The 18,614-nt window shown below is 44.5% G+C and overlaps 1 protein-coding gene across 1 annotated transcript in view; it reads left to right on the top strand.

Annotated features, from left to right (window-relative positions):
* The window catches only part of LOC144692828 (fatty-acid amide hydrolase 1-like), a 90,086-nt gene that overhangs the window by 26,606 nt on the left and 44,866 nt on the right, over positions 1-18,614 (top strand). The window contains exon 7 of the mRNA XM_078561901.1: positions 9,159-9,283. Coding sequence (XP_078418027.1) covers positions 9,159-9,283 — 125 coding nt within the window. The remainder of the gene's footprint in view (positions 1-9,158; positions 9,284-18,614) is intronic.

Below are 18,614 nucleotides of genomic sequence, written 5' to 3'. Positions count from 1 at the left end.
TGAGGAATACGACTTCCAGTGTGATGGCACCTGTCACTTCTCCCACTTTTGATCACTGTAGGACCAGGTTGTATGTCTGTAGGTCACACTTTATAGCCAAACCTATGCAAAGGAGTTTGATTATAGTGGAGGGATAGTGCATGCTGCTACCCCCATTCTCCTGCCTGCTTTTGTATGATCCCACAGGCAAGGAGCATCCAAGATGGCATGACAGTAGAATTATGGAATTCACTAGGAGACAAAATGCAGAGATGGTGGTTATGGTTGTTTTTCAGAAGGAAAGCATAGAGTAGTGTTCCCAGGTTTCATTATTAGGATCTCTGCTCTTTTTGAAATCCATTAATGAAATGCACTTGGGTGAACAAGGCATTATTTCAAAGATTGCAGATGACACAAAACTCAAGAATGTTATAAATAGTGAGGAAGATAATTACAAACTTCAGGAGGACAGAGACAGACTGATGAAACGGGAAGGCACATGGGAGGTGGTAGCGTCATGGTCTTGTCACTGAACTGATAACCCAGAGACCCAGGGTAATGCTTTGAGGACCTGGGTTTGAAATGCACCATGGCAGATGGTGGAATTTGAATTCAATAAAAAAAAATCTGGAATTGAAAATCATTAAAAAAAAACATTGCTGATTTTCAGAAAACCCCAATTGATTCACCAATGCCCTTTAGGGAAGGAAATCTGCCATCCTTGCCTGGCCTGTGGCCTAATGTGACTCCAGACCTACAACAATGTGGTTGACTCTTAAACACCCTCTAGCAAGCCACTCAGTTCAAGGGCTAGTAGGGATGGGCAATAAATGCTGGCCTAGCCAATGATACCCACATCCTATGAATAAATATAAAAGAAAGGCATAAAACAGAAAGTATGAAGTTATGCATTTTGACAGGAAGAATGAGGAGAGGCATTATTAGCTAAATTATACTATTATAAAGATGGTGCAGGAACAGAGAGGCCTGGGGTTGTGTGCACACAAATTTTTGAAGACTGTTAAAAAGCATATGGGATCCTTTGCTTTATAAGCAAGAAATAAAGTAGAAGGAAGTTGTGCAAAACTTTTACTTCTATAAATCTCTTGTACTCCTTGTATTTTCATGCCTGTCTAATGGCTTGCTCCAATCTGCTTGGGAAGCAACTTTCCTCTGTGTTAATTTTGATGCAGTAATTCGTCAAACCAGTAGAAAGCTGGAATGGACTTCTCTTCTGTTTCATTCCCAATCACCTTGTTTGTTAAAAACTGTTAAGGCCTTGTTATAGGCCAGTTATGAGAATCTCATTGGGGTTGGGGAGCAAGTTGGGAGTGAAGGTGTGATCATATAAAATAAGACTGAATATTAAACTCAAACTCAGATCTAGCACCAGTTGAATTAGGGCAAGATTTCAAAAAGCACTGCTGACAGGAGTATAGAGTTTTCTGTTGAATAACATGGATGCAACTTTAAATTGATTTTTCTTAGTGAGGCAGAGTATGAAGAGAGGCCAACCATGAGCACACACCAGATAGGAAGCACCACACTCACAATGCAGATAGTACATCTACTGCATTAGTGCAGTGTCTGTTGGACCTCTTTCCAACTTATCATGACTATTGCATAACTGGAGTGTGCTTTGGCTGATCAAACAATTCCTTCTTTTTTATATAAAGATTCGAAAATGATGGACAGGAAAATATGTACTGTTCCATCTAGCTTGTCCCATACAGTTGTAATGCCTTATGCTTCACAATTCTTGTACTCACTAACCAACCCTGAGTCCTATGAACTCCTGGGAGAGACAAAATACCCCAGATAAAGACTAAGATAAATTTGAGCCAGTGGTGGTGGTGTGGGGGGAGTGTGGGTGTGAGGGTGGGGGTGTATACTCAGTGAAATGGACATTATAAATTTGCTCTGAGTCAATGCTCTAAAGCATTTGTACAGCAGTCAATGCTGTAAAGTGACTGGATTAGTGCTTTAGTGACTGGAAACCAGTGTCCAGTGGCGTACCACAGGGATCTGTGCTCGGTCCCCTATTATTTGTCATTTATATAAACGATATAGATGACTATGTGGGGGGTAGGATTAGTAAGTTTGCGGATGACACAAAGATTGGCCGGGTGGTTAACAGTGAGGTTGACTGTCTTGGGCTACAGGGAGATATAGATGGGATGGTCAGATGGGCAGATAAGCGGCAGATGGAATTTAACCCTGAAAAGTGTGAGGTGATACACTTTGAAAGGAGTAATTTGACAAGGAAGTATTCAACGAACAGCATGACACTAGGAAGTTCTGAGGAACAAAGAGACCTTGGCATGTGTATCCATAGATCTCTGAAGGCAGTGGGGCATGTTAGTGGGGTGGTGAAAGAGGCATATGGGACACTTACCTTTATCAATCGAGGCATAGATTACAAAAGTAGGGAGGTCATGTTGGAGTTGTATAGAACCTTGGTGAGGCCACAGCTGTAATACTGTGTGCAGTTCTGGTCGCCACATTATAGGAAGGATGTGATGGCACTGGAGGGGGTGCAGAGGAGATTCACCAGGATGTTGCCTGGGATGAAACATTCAAGTTATGAAGAAAGGTTGGATAGACTTGGGTTGTTTTCATTGGAGCAGAGAAGACTGAGGGGCGACCTGATCGAGGTGCACAAGATTATGAGGGGCATGGACAGGGTGGATAGGGAGCAGCTGTTCCCCTTAGTTGAAGGGTCAGTCACAAGGGGGCATAAGTTCAAGGTGAGAGGCAGGAGGTTTAGGGGGGATGCGAGGAAAAACCTTTTTACCCAGAGGGTGGTAACGGTCTGGAATGCGCTGCCTGGGGGGTTGGTGGAGGCGGGTTGCCTCACATCCTTTAAAAAGTACCTGGATGAGCACTTGGCACATCATAACATTAAAGGCTATGGGCCAAGTGCTGGTAAATGGGATTAGGTAGGTAGGTCAGGTGTTTCTCACGTGTCGGTGCAGACTCTATGGGCCGAAGGTCCTCTTCTGCACTGAGATTCTGTGATTAACAAAATGTTGATTCATGTACTCACATTAATATTAAGTAGTGTATTAGCAGCTCAAAAAGTATGATATGAGCATTCTTACAGCTGTATTATTACAGGCAAGTATCATGCCACCAAACATGCACATTGCATGAAAATATTTGTGGTAATAGCACTAAGCCACTATTTTCATTGGAGGTATTGGTTGAGGAAGGAATGTCACTCAGAGAACTCTCCGCTTTTCTTCAAATAATGTCCTGGGATCTTTGGTCCATGCTAGACCAGGGCCTGGAATTTCACAGAGTCATGGAGACTCCACGCCTTAACTAAAATGGTGGCAGGAACCTGGATCAGGAAGACCTGCCCCCATTTCCGACAGATCCTATTTGCACTGGTAGAGGAAAGGGGCATCATGTGATGCAACATATGGAAACTAAACCCCGCAGGGCCATTTGAACCCTGTGCAGAGTTTGAACAGATCCCATTTTTACTGGAGCACGGTCCGGTTCCCACAGTGTGTGACTTACGAGTTTTTAAGTGTAGACATAAATGTGCATGTAAGGATAAGGTCTGTGGAACTGTCAAGCAGGAGATCCTCAGGGTTAGTGTCCAGGGCCCAACCATCTTCAGCTGCTTCACCAATGACCTTCTTTAATCATAAGGTCAGAAGTGGGGATGTTCACGAATCATTGAACAATGTTCAGCACTATTCATGACTGCTCAGCTACTAAAGCTGTCCGTGTCCATATGCAACAAGACCTAGACAACATTCAGGCTTTGGCAAGTGGCAAGTAACATTCACGCCACACAAGTGCCATACAATGACCATCTCCAACAGGAGAGAATCTAACCATCTCCCTTTGACATTCAATGTCATTACCATTGCTACATCCCACACTATCAATATCCTGGATGTTACCATTGACCAGAAAGTGAACTGATCTAGCCATATAAATACTGTGGCTCCAAGAGCAGGTAAGAGGCTAGGAATCCTGCAGTAACTCATCCCCTGACTTCCCAAAGCCTGTTCACCATCTACCAGACACAAGTCAGGAGTGTTTTGAACTTGCCTGGATGAGTGCAGCTTCAACAATACTCAAGAAGCTGGACAAAGTCTAGGACAAAGCAGACCACTTGAATGGCATCCCACTCACCACCTTAAACATTCACTCCCTCCACCACCGACATGGTAGTGTGTACCATCTACAAGCACCTTCCAAACCTGCGACCTCTACCGCCTTGAAAGACAAAGGCAGCAGATACACGGAAACAACTCCACTTGTAAGTTCCCCCTCCAAGCCATGCACGACCCTGACTTGGATTTATATCGCTGTTTCTTCTTTGTTGTTGGTCAAAATCCTGGAACTCCCTTCCTAACAGCACTGTGAGTGTACCTACACCACATGGACTGCAGCAGTTCAAGGAGGAAGCTCACCACCACCTTCTGAAAGGCAATAGATGTTGGCCTAGGCAGTGACACCCACACCCTGTTAAGGAATACATTTTTAAAAAGCTTTCATTTTTAAAATCCCCTACACTTCTCTTTAAACGTTGAAAGAAAAGGCTGCTGTTTGTTGGCATAAGCTTGAGGGTTGTCATTGTAGTATTAGCACTGCTGGCTGCATCTACAAGAGTTTCTTCTATCATAGTCACAGTAGAGGGGGGGAGGGCGGGGGGAGGGAGGCAGGGGGAGCGGTGGTGGGAGTTTTGTAAGTTGATAGTTTGATTGAAAGCTCCAAGAGGTTATGAAGGCATAAGCTGTCTTTGATGTGGGTTATAAGGGGTACTTGAAGGGATTTAAATTTATTGAATGGGTTTTGATCAATGAGAGAGTTTTTATATATATATAGTGAAGTCTGTAATAGATACTTCGAACCTTATTTTATTTTAGTTCCTGAGGTCTGCCCATTGTAGATACTGGGTGAGCTGGGGTCATGGGGATGAACTAAAGTGGCATATGTTGCCATTAAGAGTGTCAGGCGCCATGGGGGATGGGTCGAGGGCAAAAGTTGACGTGGAGGGTATGAGGGGCCATAGGGGTGGGTAGAGGGCATGAGTTGACATGAATGGCGCATGAGGAGTAGGTGGGAGATGAGGAGTTGTGAGGGATGAGGGTGAGAGGGCTGTTTTTTAATTTTACTGTTGTTATTACACCTGCCCCAGTAGCGAAAATCTAGGCCCGAGTCTCAGTTTAACACTTCATCCAAATGGCAACATTTCTGGCATATAAGTACAAAGTTACAAAGTATTACAATATATTTACAACACAGAAACAGGCCATTTGGCTATAAAAGTCCAAGCCAGTGTTTATTTTCCACACAAACCTCTTCCCACCGGTCTTCATCTAACCCCATTAATCTCTTCTTCTATTCCTTTGTCCCACATGTAGCTTTCCCTTAAATACCTCAACTACTCCCTCTGGTACTAAGTTCCACATTCTAATCACTTTCCGGATAAAGAATTTTCTGCTGAATTCTCTATTGGATTTATTAGTGACTATATCATATTGATGGTTCCATGTTCTGGTCTCCCACCCAAATGGAAGCATTTTTTTCTACATCTACACTACCAAAAGCTTCCATAATCTTGAAGAGCTCTATTTCCTAATTTCCACCCATACTGATTCTACTTCATGATCTTCCAAGGCCAGATCCTTTCTCACTAATGTCCTTATGTCATCCTTTACTATCAGGGCTATCCCTCCTCCTTTGCCATTCTGTCTGTCTTTTCTGAGAGAAATGATGCCCAGTTTATTCAATCTTTCCTGATAAGCATAATTTCTCAGTTCTGGTATCATTCTAGTAAAGTATTTTAGTATTTTTGCATCTTCTCCAGTGTTTCGATATCCCTTTTATAATATAAAGACTAGAACTGTTCATGGTACTCCAAATGTGGTCTAATCAATGCTTTATGCAAGTTTCATATAGCTTCTCAGCTTTTCAGAATACTTTTGAGTATTTTGGAAAGGCAGACAGAATGACAAAGGAGGAGGGGTAGCCCTGATAGTAAGGGATAACATAAGGACATTTATGAGAAAGGATCTGGTCCCTGAAGATCATGAAATAGAATCAGTATGGGTAGAAATCAGGAATAACACAGGTGGGAGTAGTTTATAGGCTCCCTAGCAGTAGTTATGCCATTGGGCAGGGCATTAAACATGAAATTATTGGAGCTTGTAACAAAGGAAATGTAATAATTGAGGGGGACTTTAATCTTCATATAGACTGGGACAATCAAATTGGTAAGAGTGGTTTAGAGATGAGTTTGTAAAATGATTTTGTGACAGTTTCTTGGTTCAATAAGTTGTGGAACCAACAGGGGGTAAAGCTATCTTAGATCTAGCACTGTGTAATGAAGCAGAGTTAATTAGTAATGTCATAATAAAAAATCCAATGGGAAATAGTGATCATAATACCATTGAATTCCATGTTAAGGTTGAATGTGACATACTCCAATTGCATACAAGAATCTTAAACTTAAACAAAGCCAATTATACAGGTATGAGGGGAGAACTGGCCCACGTTAACTGAGTAAATAGACTAACAGGCATGGAGGTAAATGAACAGTGGGAAAAATGTAAAGAAACAAGTTAAAATGTTCAACAGAAATACATTATATGGAAAAGCAAAAACTCAGCAAGAAAGACCCATCCATGGCTTACTCAGAAAGTTAAGGATAGTATTAGATTAAAAGAAGAGGCTTACAATGTTGCAAAAAAAGGTAGTAAGTCTGAGGATTGGAAATGTATTAGGAACTAGCAAAGGGTCACCAAAAAGTTGATAAAAAGAGAAAAAATAGAATGAGAGTAAACTAGCCAGAAATATGAAAACAGATTGTAAGAGCTTTTATAAGTATATAAAAAGGAAGAGAGTAGCTGAAGTAAATTTTGGTCCCTTTGAAGCAAAGACAGGGGAAATTATCATGGGGAATAAGGAGATGGTAGAGGCATTGAACAAATATTTTGTGTCTGTCCTTCAAAGGAGAAGACACAAGTTCCACACCAGAAATAGATGATAACCTAGGAGCTAAAAAGAGTGAGAAGTTAAGGAAATTAATATCAGCAGAGAAAAAGTATTAGAGAAACTTACAGGACTAAAATCCTGATGACCTATACCCTAGGGTTCTAAAAGAGATAGCTGCAGAGATAATGGATGTGCTAGCTATGATTTTCCAAAGTCCCTTAGATTCAAGAATAGTTGCATTAGATTAGAATTTGGAAAATGCTACGTCAGTTTTCAAGAAAGGAGGGAAAGAGAAAAGAGTGAACCATAAGCCAGTTATCCTAACATCAGTTGTTGGGAAAATGGTGGAGTCTATCATTAAAGAAGTCTTAACAATGCACTTGGAAAAGCATAGCACGATTAGAACAAGTCAATGTGGCTTTGTTAAATTTGACAAATTTATTAGAGTTTTTTGAGGATGTAACTAGTGGGGTAGATAAAGGAGAAGTAGTAAATGTATTATACCTGGATTTCCAAAAGGCATTTGATAAGGTGTCACACAAAGATTAATAGGCAAGATAAAGGCTCATGGAGTTGGGGGTAATATTTTAGTGTGGGTAGAGAATTGATTAACAGATAGAAAGCAGAGAGTGGGCATAAATGTGCTTTTTAAGTTGGCAGGCAGTGAATGGTAGAGTACTGCAAGGATCAGTGCTGGGGCCTCAGCTATTTACAATCTACATTAATGACTTAGATGAAGAGACAAGAGTAATGTATCTAGGTTTGCTGATGATACCAAGTTAGGTAGAAAGGCAAGTTGTGGAGAGGACACAGAGAGGCTGTAAGAGATACAGGTAGGTTAAGTGAGTGGGGAACAAGATGTCAGTTGGAGCATAATGTAGAGAAGTGTGAAGTTTTTCACTTTGGTCGAAGAATAGAAAAGCAGAATATTTTTTAAATGGTGGGAAACTTGTAAGCGTTGATGTTCAAAGAGATTTGGGTGCACTCATATAAGAAACACAAAGTTGGCATGCAGGTGCAGCAAGTAATTAGGAGGCAAAGGGCATGTTGGCCTTTATTGCAAGGGGATTGGAGTACAAGAATAAAGAATTCTTGCTACAATTGTGCAGAGTTTTGGTGAGACCACCTCTGGAACACTGTGAGCAGATTTGGTCTCCGCATTTAAGAAAGGATACACCTGCATTGGAGGTGGTACAGCAAGGTTTCTCTAAATTGGTCCCTGGGATGAGTGGGTTGTCCTATGATGAGAGGCTGAGTCAATTAGGCATATATTCTCTGATGTTTAGAGGAATGAGAGGCATTTTCATTGAAACCTACAAAATTCTGAAGGGTCTTTTTTCTATTTATTTATGATGAATAAATTTTAAAAAAAGATGCTGACAGGTTGTTTCTGCTGGTCTCGGAATCTAAAACACGGGGGCACACTCTTAAAATAAGGAGCCGATCATTTAGGATTGCGATGAAGAGAAATTTCTTCACTCAAAGGGCCGTGAATCTTTGGAATTCTCTACCCCAGGAGTTGTGGATGCTCCATTGTTGAATACATTTAAGGCTGGTATAAATAATTTTTTGGTCTTTCGGGGAATTAAGGGATATGGGGAGTGGGCGGGAATATGGAGTTGAAGCTCAAGATTAGGCATGATCGTATTGAATACTGGAGCAGGTTTGATGGGCCATATGGTCTACTGCTGCTCCTATTTCTTATGTTCTTGTATTTTCAATCCTATGCCTCTAAAAATGAATCCCAGCACTTTGTTTTTTTTAAGGTCTTATTAATTTGTTTCGCTACTTTTGTGATTTGTATATTTATTCTTCTGATCTCTATTCCTTTAACCCATTTAAACACTTATTTTCCAAGGAGTATGTGTTCTCCTTAGTCCCCCACCAAAATGTATTTCCTTGCACTTATCTATAAGGAAGTTAATTTGCCAGTTACACATCCAATTTGCAAGATTATTAATGTTTTCTGTATTTTGTCATAGTCTCCTCTGTATTAACCACAGACCACAATTTGCTGTCATCCAACAATTTTGAAATTGTCCTTTTGACTCCTGTTGCCCCCTCATTAATGGACTGGAATGTCAGCCAAGATTATGTGCCCAAGTACAGGCATAGGGTTTGAATCTGTAATCTTTACAAATCTAAAGATATATCATTCAACTTTTCTAGTTGTTTAACAATGAATCGTAATTTTGAGTGATATCCTTATTGTTTTCTAGTTGAGTCAATGGTTGGCCCACTGGCCAAAGATGTGGATAGCCTGGCATTGTGCATGAAAGCCCTATTATGTGAAGAAATGTTCCATTTGGATCCCACAGTGCCACCTATTCCCTTCAATGATGAGGTAACTTATACAACAACAACTGCTTGCATTTATATTGCACCTTTCAGTTTCAACTGCTCCAAAGCACTTCACATAAGAGAAATAGATTCTGAGAAGTAATTGATTCAAGAGAAATGATACATTCAAGAGAGATGACAGAAAGTATAGTCGAAATTGTACTTTTTAAGGGGGCTTTTGAAGTTGGGAAGAAAGAAATCTCAAGATTTCTAATTGTGAAGAATATGGCTCAGCATGAAAAGGCTCAGAGATTTCTTCGAGCACTCTTGTATCTACCCATGATGAACTGAGACTCCTCACTTTCTGAGTTTAAAATCCCGAATTTTAATCCTGGTTAAAATAGTGGTAGAGTTGCATTCACTGTGTGCTGTCAGTGATTTTAACTGTGCAACTTTGTGAGTCAACCAAGGCATCTGCCAAAGTTGCATGTTCCTTCATGAATAATGTAACTCAGGGTCTGATGACCCCAATTAGGATCTCAACGCCAGTTTAACTGTGAATCACAAAGAGTCTTCCAGTACAACCTCAGTTGTCTTTGGAGATACCTTCTTCAGGATTTTCTTGCTGCCAAGAAGGTCCTGGGAGAAAGAGAAAAAGGACAAGTGTTAGGATACCGCTAAGAACCTGGACATTAGAAAGTGACGGCGTTCAGAATACAGCCTGAAGTTGCGAAGTTTACTGAATATTTGTTCAGGTGAATGAAGGGTTAAAAGTAATATGGAGACACCCTGCTGAGGTAAGTAGCTTACCTCAATTTCCCTAATGTTCATAGCTCTGTCTAGCCTATTAATCTCCAGGGCTTCTTGCTCTGCTTGGGTGAGGGCAATAATATATTATGGACAGAATGCGTTCTTCTACTGCCTGTGATCAGTGTTTTTGTATGGAAAGAGATGTGTCTTTTCTTACCCTTGGAGTGTGTATTCCAATTAAATTATTCAGCAGCAAGCTTTTGTGAGTTTTAAATAAAGAAGGTTATTTATTCTCACACAATTGTTCGAATTACCATAATGTTTCACACACAAAGATTAGATACAGATAAAGGTCATGCACCTTTACCAATTACAGTTATCACAGTCTCTGGTTTACGATCTCCCGTCTCCCATGTGGGATGCCTGGATTGTTAGATTGTTTTGATGCTGTAAAGTTGAAGTGAGAGTCTTGTGAAGTGAAGAACTCACAGCAGGTTGGGAGGTTTCTTGTAATATAATTTCTAGGAAGTTTAAATTGAAGCAGGCCATGCCAGTGCAAGAGTATTAGAACATTCAGCCTTGCACCCCCCAGATCCCCAGCACCCCCAACAATTAACTTTTTAAAACGAGTACAGTAAAGTGGCAATAACACTTGCTCACCATCAATCCCATTCTCAGACAACCACTAAAAATTGTCAACGGGTAGTTGCGATCTTGACCAGTCCTCACTCCGGTCCCAGACTCACACTGTTCTGCAGTGCCATGTTCCATCAGCACCTCACTAGATTCACACACTCCCACACCTCTCATGAGACCTCAACACCCACTCATATCACTACAAGATCACCCAAGAGCCTTCTGATTGTTTGAAAATGTGAAACGCTTAGGTAACTGGCACAAACACTGGCAGAGAGCAGGAAAGGGGGGAAACTGTGATTGGAGGGTCAAAGAGAATGTGTGGAGGGGGGCAAGGAAAGCAAAAGCTTTAATTGGATGGTCAGTGAGCAGTGGAGGGAAATGGGAGGCTATGATTGAAACATCAGTAAGCACTTGGGGTGGATGCAGAGCTTGGAAAGAGGAAGCTATCATTGGTGGATCAGCAAGCACAAAGAGAAGGGGAGGTTTCGATTGGTGGATAAGAGAGCACAGAGGAGAAGGGGAAGCTGTGATATGAGGATCGGCAAGCACCTGCGGTGGTCGCACAGCAGAGAAAAGGGAAGCTGTCATTATTGGATGAGCGAGCACAATGGGGAAGGGGAAGTTTTTATTGGTGGATCAGCAAGCACAAAGGGGAAGGGAAGTTGTGATTGGTGGATCAGTGAGCACAGAAGGGAAGGGGAAGTTGTGATTGGTGGATCAGTGAGCACAGAAGGGAAGGGGAAGTTGTGATTGGTGGATCAGTGAGCACAGAAGGGAAGGGGAGGTTGTGATTGGTGGATCAGTGAGCACAGAAGGGAAGGGGAGGTTGTGATTGGTGGATCAGTGAGCACAGGGGTGAAGGGGTTTCTGTCATTGGAGGTTTAACAAGAATATGTCAGGGATAGGTGGGGCCGGCAAAGAGCTGCTTCAGAAAATTCCAGAGTTTCAGATATATCTGTGGAAATTTCAAGCATTCCCGGAAAGATGCTCATATCATATAGTGCATGTGTTGAGGAGTGACAAGATGGAGTGAGAATGGGGGGTAACAAACGTAAAGTCAAATGTGTGGAAAGTAAAGTGAGGTAGGAGTGCTGGGAAGAGTTTCTGGTCATGTAAGTGTTAGAATGTGAGAAGAAAATGGTGTTAGTGTGTGATTTGAAGAGAGCCAAAGTGAGTTTGTTTGGAATGAGAAAGAGGGGTGTTCCAATGTGCCATTGTGATTGTAGTCCATAAGATGTGATGGAAGGGAGGGAATGGTTGGGAATACTGGGGAGTTGGGAATAAAGGGGATGTTGTCAAGGGAGCTGAAGAGATGAGGAGCTCTCCTCATTCTTGTTGCTTGTGTGAGATCATTGAACCTTGTCTTACCATGAAGCCACGCCCTATGTAGGTGATGCTGGATATTCTGATCTTGTCAACTACCTCTGTCCAGTCCTGCTTAAATGTGGCCACGGATGCTCCTGTACTTACACCTCAGGACCTCATGAGGGGCATCAGAAAACCCCTGACTCGTCTTTGCTGCTAGAATTGTTACCAGCAAGTAACTTCAATGTAGGGAATACGAATCTCATTTTAAAAGGTGTATTCTCATTTTAAATAGGTCTGAGGAGGCCCAGTGGAAAATGTGCACATCACGTGGGCATGCTGCCCAATTGAATTGGGTGGGAAATTAATTTATTACATTGAAATAAAACCTGATAGTCATGCTTCCTGAGTGCCGAATTTGTGTACCAAGTTAAAGTCGAAGCTTGGTTATTAGCCAACTGAAGGACTTTGTCTCATAGGTAATGTGATAGAAATTCTGGCTCATTAAAGATTTATTGCTGGACATCAACCTGATGGCGCAATAGCCACAGCTGGCGACACTGCCATAGTGTGAAACTTACACAGATGATATTTCCAATAGATAATATGCAAACAATCTTGGATGGAGTGTTTAGCTATGTTGAATGTTACAGATAGGTTGTGTATAGGGTTTAGTGCACCACAGTTGCAGCTACAGAGATTGTCATCAGTAATGTTGACCAAGTTGTTGTCATAGTTTAGGCAGAGTTCAAGCTGGACTAATGGGGCTTAAATTGAGAGTGGTGGGAAAGTTGAATGTGGAGCTGAGCATTTAAGGACCTGAGGAAACAAAGGGAGATTAAAAATGGATGTTATCTAGACAGGATGGAGAGGTTGAAGGCAGGAGGGTGCGATGGTAGTTTTGAAGGGAAGGGATATTGTGTTTGTGCAGAAGGACTTATTTACAATGTCAGAGGCCACTGCTGGGAGGAAAGGTAGTTTTGTGGTTGAGAGGTATTCCAAATTATGTTCGGACAGGTAGGAGTGGGTTATCAGGATAGCTCTATATAGTCTGCTTTAATAAATCAGAAGACAGCAAGACTCAGCATTGGCTGGGGGATTCCACAAAGTCCCCTCATTGAATGTCATTGGAGTGTTTCCTGTTGGATAATGGTTTAAAATGAGGAATAAAGGAATCATTCAACACGAATACCTGAATCATTCAGTTTGTGACAAAAGCAGATCAGAAAATTTTGTGTAGGAACTTAGGCAGAAGGTAACAATTCACCTTTAATCATTTTAGAATCATGAAATTGTTACACTACAGGAGGTCATTCAGCCCATCAAGTCCATGCAAGCTCGCAGCAAGAGCAATTTAATCTTTTTGTTTAGTTATAATCTTGACAATAAAATAAATAACAATATGCCAATCAATGCCTTTAGAAATGAGATCAGTTTCAAACAGGGTATCAGAGCAAATTCTGGTCCCCATTGATGTACAGTAACTGAAAGAGCTGTTTAAAACAGAGTGGGGAAACATTAATTTCGAAGAAACATTGAGCAGAATTTCCCATGCCTGCTGGCAGCGGGTGTGATAGGTGGTGTGCGCGGACAATATGGCGCGATCTGGTTAATGACAGCGGGAAGGCAGGTCGCGATCGTCCACTCAGCCTGCCATTGGCGGGCTGTGTTTCCCACCAATTGTCGTCTGGGGAGCTCATTGTAAAAGATCAGCATCTCATTAAAAGACCATCCTGCCAGGCTGTGGACCCCTGCCGGATCGTCCATCCATGTCGGTGGGAAAGCAGGTTGGCGTGGATCACAACAGCATGCAGGCGACGTGCACTTGTTGGCCTTCACTTTGGGGGAACTGAGGTGAGTGAACAGCATCATTTTCCACAACTCACCAGGGCCACCTATTGCTCTACAGGCTTCAGGGGCACCGGGGGCCTGGGTGAAGTGCCGCCCTGCCTTGAAGGTGACTGTTTTTGGGGTGGGGGGGTGGTGTCCTGGGACAACTGCTGCCTGGCCCCAGAGGTGACTATTCTCGGGGTGGGGGTGTCCGGGGACAACTGCTGCCCTGGCGTTGGATCCTGCACCCAAGCAATCAAGGTGGGGGGCAGGGTAGGCGAGGGAAGTGGCCATGCAGTAGGGGCACCAGTATAAACTGACCATCCCTCTGCAACTGAGACAGTTCAGGCACAGGCACAGTGATGTGATTGGGGTCGGACTCCTAGCTTGCCCACCCACTCAAGCAATGTGGAGGCACCAATGTGCCAGCAAGCGCTCCAGACCTTAACCCTCATCACCCCAGCACAGACTGCGAGTCTGCGACAACTTTAATGAACCGCGCAGTAGTTGGGCTGCACAAATTGTACAATCTCCTCGCCAATGCTGGCCATGTAGCAGTCACTGCTGGAGGCGCTCACAGCCCCTCGCAATCTCAGCATCCCGGTTTGGACCAGTGTCCCCCATGTTGCAGGTTGACAGGGCAGCCATGCAGGGCACTCATCTCTGGCCATCCGAGGGGTGGCCAGCACTCCCGGGAAGCATTAAGGGGCTGTTACACAGGTCCAGGAAAGGATGCTAAGTACACCCATGCTAACCAAATCTTTCTCTCTCTCTCTCTTTCATGCTGCAGGAGGACCACGTCAGGATCATGGATCCTGGTGACCTAACTGTATGCCTGATGGCCTACAGACAGCGAAGAAGACGGAGGAGAGAGCGACTGAGGCTCCTGGCTGCGCAAAGGCAGGAGCAGCAACCTCATGAAGAAGGGGCTGTTGGGTATCCCGCACACGTTGCCCAGGAGCAACAGCGAGCTGTGGCTGGTTGGCACCTAGCGACACCCAGGGTCTATAGATGCCGACTGTCATTCCTGCAGATGACCAAGAACCAGTGTTGCCGAAGACTGCACATGTCTAGGTACTTGGTCGCTCATATCTGCCACTTATTGCAGGACTTGGCGCCAATGGTGAAGAGGACGGCAGCGGGGATGAGTGTGAGGAGCTCCTCGGTGGTGACGATGATGGGGATGAGGCTCTGCACTGACTAGACGAGGCAGGCGCGCTCAGGAGGCCCTCATAGCTGCCAGATTTGTGGAGGATGATGACGACAAGGTTAACTTGCAAGTTGAGTCGGTGGTTAGAAAGGCAAATGCAATGTTGGCATTTATTTTGAGAGGACTGGAATATAAAAGCAGGGATGTGCTGCTGAGGCTTTATAAGGCTCTGGTCAGACCACATTTAGAATATTGTGAGCAATTTTGGGCCCCATATCTCAGGAAGGATGTGCTGGCCCTGGAGAGGGTCCAGAGGAGGTTCACGAGAATGATCCCAGGAATGAAAGGCTTAATATATGAGGAATGTTTGAGGACTCTGGGTCTATACTCGCTGGAGTTTAGAAGGATGAGGGGGGATCTGATTGAAACTTACAGAATACTGAAAGGCCTGGATAGAGTGGACATGGGGAAGATGTTTCCATTAGTAGGAGAGACTAGGACCCGAGGGCACAGCCTCAGAGTAAAAGGAAGATCTTTTAGAACAGAGATGAGGAGAAACTTCTTTAGCCAGAGAGTGGTGAATCTATGGAATTCATTGCCACAGATGGCTATGGAGGCCAGGTCATTGAGTGTATTTAAGACCGAGATAGATAGGTTCTTGATTGGTAAGGGGATCAAAGGTTACGGGGAGAAGGCGGGAGAATTGGGTTGAGAAACTTATCAGTCATGATTGAATGGCGGAGCAGACTCGATGGGCCGAATGGCCTAATTTCTGCTCCTATGTCTTATTGTCTTATGGACATGCAGTGAGGTGTCCCCATAGATCCTCACATTGCAGTTGTGAGCATTTGACTCCAGTCTGGCTTATGGCAGTGCCAATACCCTCTGTGAGAACGCTCCTGTCATGGAGATGCAGTGGAGGCCCTAATAGTCGCTCGATCGCAGGAGGATGATGACAACATGCAGTGAGGACACTCCATGAATCTTCACATAGACTCTGAGAATACCCGACTCCTGTCTAGCCGAGGGCAGCTTGCTTGTGCTCTGTGATCAGGGCCATCTCATGGAGATGCAGCCATGAAACTTTAGACATATCTGATGCTGTGTCCGCCTTCACCACCTGAGCCCTTCAGGAGCTGGTGAACAGCATCACTGGTTGCAAACACTGGTGCGATGGGGGCCAACCCCACCTTAAATGGCCTGAGAACACACAGAAAGAATGAAACAGCTCTGTGGCGCCTGCCCACTACATTCTGGCAGCAATGACCAGCAGGCATCAGTAATGTTTCTAGGGAGTGTGAGGCTGGACCATCACTGTGGTCTGAAGGCTGCACAGAGCACAGGGAAGAGGCCCTGGACATCTGCCTTTTATCTTGTGCAGAAAAGTTTCACATTCATTGTTCATCAGAACAAGGAGCAGGTAGGCATTCTTAGGAGTTTATTGACAATTGTGAACAGTATGTACAAGTGACGAATGCCCGTGCCCAGGCTGTGTAACTACTTTTCCTTAACTGCCCTAACCCTGCAGCTACATCTTGATGCCCCCCGGACATCCACAGCGGAGGTGGAGGCAGCCTGCTGACTGTGATGCCCTCTCTGTGATGACTTTAGTGGGAGTCCTCTAGAGAGCCAAGATTTGGAGGGCCCCAGCCTGCTTTCAGGGTTCTGCTATGTGGCATTGGCAGCCTCCTCGGCCTGTGAAGCTAAAGCTGCAGAGGTCCCAGGAAGAAAGGATTCGGATGGGCTGGACACTCTCCAAGTCACCTAGGTGGATGACCCTGGGGTGTGCGCATGCTGATCCTCTTCCCTGTGGGTGCCCGAGGGCCCCTGGCTGACTCCGTGAACAGATGGGGTAGTTGGAGTGAGATTGAGCTGCCCGGCACCCCTCTCGTGTACACACTGTTGGAGGCCAACTATGGCATCAGCGATGGAGTTAAGCCCGCGCAGCAGTGCAGGAGCAACATACTGGACCAAGGTCTCCATGGCAGCCACCATCCTGTCAGTGTTGACTTCGGTACGTTGGCATGCCGGCACTATCACCTGAGCCTGAAGGCAGATGGACTCCTCCATCGTGCCTTGCAATCTGAGGAGTGCAGCAGACATCCCTTCCTGATGTTCCCGAGTTTGCCTTTGCAGCTCCAGCAACTGTGACATGACCGAATCCAGAGGCGCGTCATCTGTCTTGGACTTAGCAACGTCTTGGCCTCCAGTAGTCCTCCACGTGCCGGGGACCTGGGATGTCCCTGCCACCGCCTGCTGTTGATCCATCTGTGCACTGTGCTCAACAGATTGTGATCCTGTGCCTATTGTAGAGCTAGGCTCCACTCTGCACTGGTGGAGGGTGTGGCTGAGTGCTGTGATGGAACTTCGAGGAGGATGCATTCAGATTCCCCTTCAGAGGTTTCTTCGGGGCTGGAGGTCATGGACTCCATCGGCTGTTTGGCAGATGTGCCTGCCAAGGAGAGATAATTAGTTCATGGCAGTGGCCTGTGAAACAGGACACATCACTCACACCATGGTTATCTGATGGATGTTGCACCATTGGATCCTCACTTGGTAGAGCAGCACCGACCTCACCGTCAGCCCAGGAATGGTGCAGATCATGGCTGGCCAGCTGGATGGCTCTGTTTTCAAAGTCCGTGAAGACCTTGATTTCGGGCATTCCACAACTGGCCTGTGACCTTTCTCTCTTGTTATGTGCCAGCTTGTCCTGCATGGATAGAGATGGAGAAATTGTAAGCTGGGCCAGATGATAGATGTGTCTGGCCTGTGTGGGTGGTGAGTGGTCCCATGGACAGGCTGAGGACAATGAAGGTGTGTGTGAGAGAATGAATGGTGATGTCCCTTAAACTGGCAGTGAGTGAGGGCCCTGTGGATGTGTGATTGGTTTGTGAGTGTGTGAGTTGAGAGTGATGAGAAGAGTGACTTACCCTGATGGAACAGAAGATATCATTCATCCTCTTGAAGCATAAGGTGGCTGTCCTCATCTGAAGGGCATTGGCGCTGACCACCGCTGCCACCGCCTTCCAAACCGGATTGTCACATTGCTGCCCATCCTGCGGCCAAATCGGGGCACAGGACATCCCAGCAGACCTCCACAACATCCAGCAGTCGCTTGAGGGATCCGTCATTAAACCAGGGGGCCGTGGTCTTTTTTCCTTTGCCGACCGTGTCTCCCAGCAGTGGTGGTGAGCTGGTAGTGTTGAGCGGTGTGCTGGCGGCTGCCTTTTAAACATGGCGGCCAGTGTGATGCAACGGCGGGGTGATGGCGGGAGGGTGGATAAGAGCCTGTCCGCCGTGGAAATGGTGTGTTTCCTGGGAAAGCATAAATAATGAGGCAGGTTTGGGACAATACGGTGTGAAAACCTGTCATCACAGCCGGCGAGTAAAACATTGTTTCACCCGCCCGCTACCACACTTAGTGCAAATCTGTGAAAATGCCGCCCATTAACTTTGCCAGAATCCTACCAGCTGTTTATGCATACATAAGCCTCCCTTAACTATCGCAAACAATATTCACTGCAGACCTGTAATAATACAAACTCCACACTTCTGCACAAAAGAGATAACAAAAAAACACTGCTTTTAATCAGTGAAGAATAGTTAATGATGAACTGTGTCTTTGTGCCCTTGTAGCACTTATTTTTGACAAATTGACTTCTGTTAATAAGTAAACTATAACTGCAGTTGCGTCCTGAAAAATAAAAAGTAATTTTGATTG

This window comes from Cetorhinus maximus, chromosome 17 (genome assembly GCF_964194155.1).
Source record: "Cetorhinus maximus chromosome 17, sCetMax3.hap1.1, whole genome shotgun sequence".
In the NCBI taxonomy this organism is placed as follows: domain Eukaryota; kingdom Metazoa; phylum Chordata; class Chondrichthyes; order Lamniformes; family Cetorhinidae; genus Cetorhinus; species Cetorhinus maximus.
The sequence above is the reverse complement of the archived record's forward strand: the minus strand, read 5'-3'. Positions and strand labels throughout refer to the sequence as shown.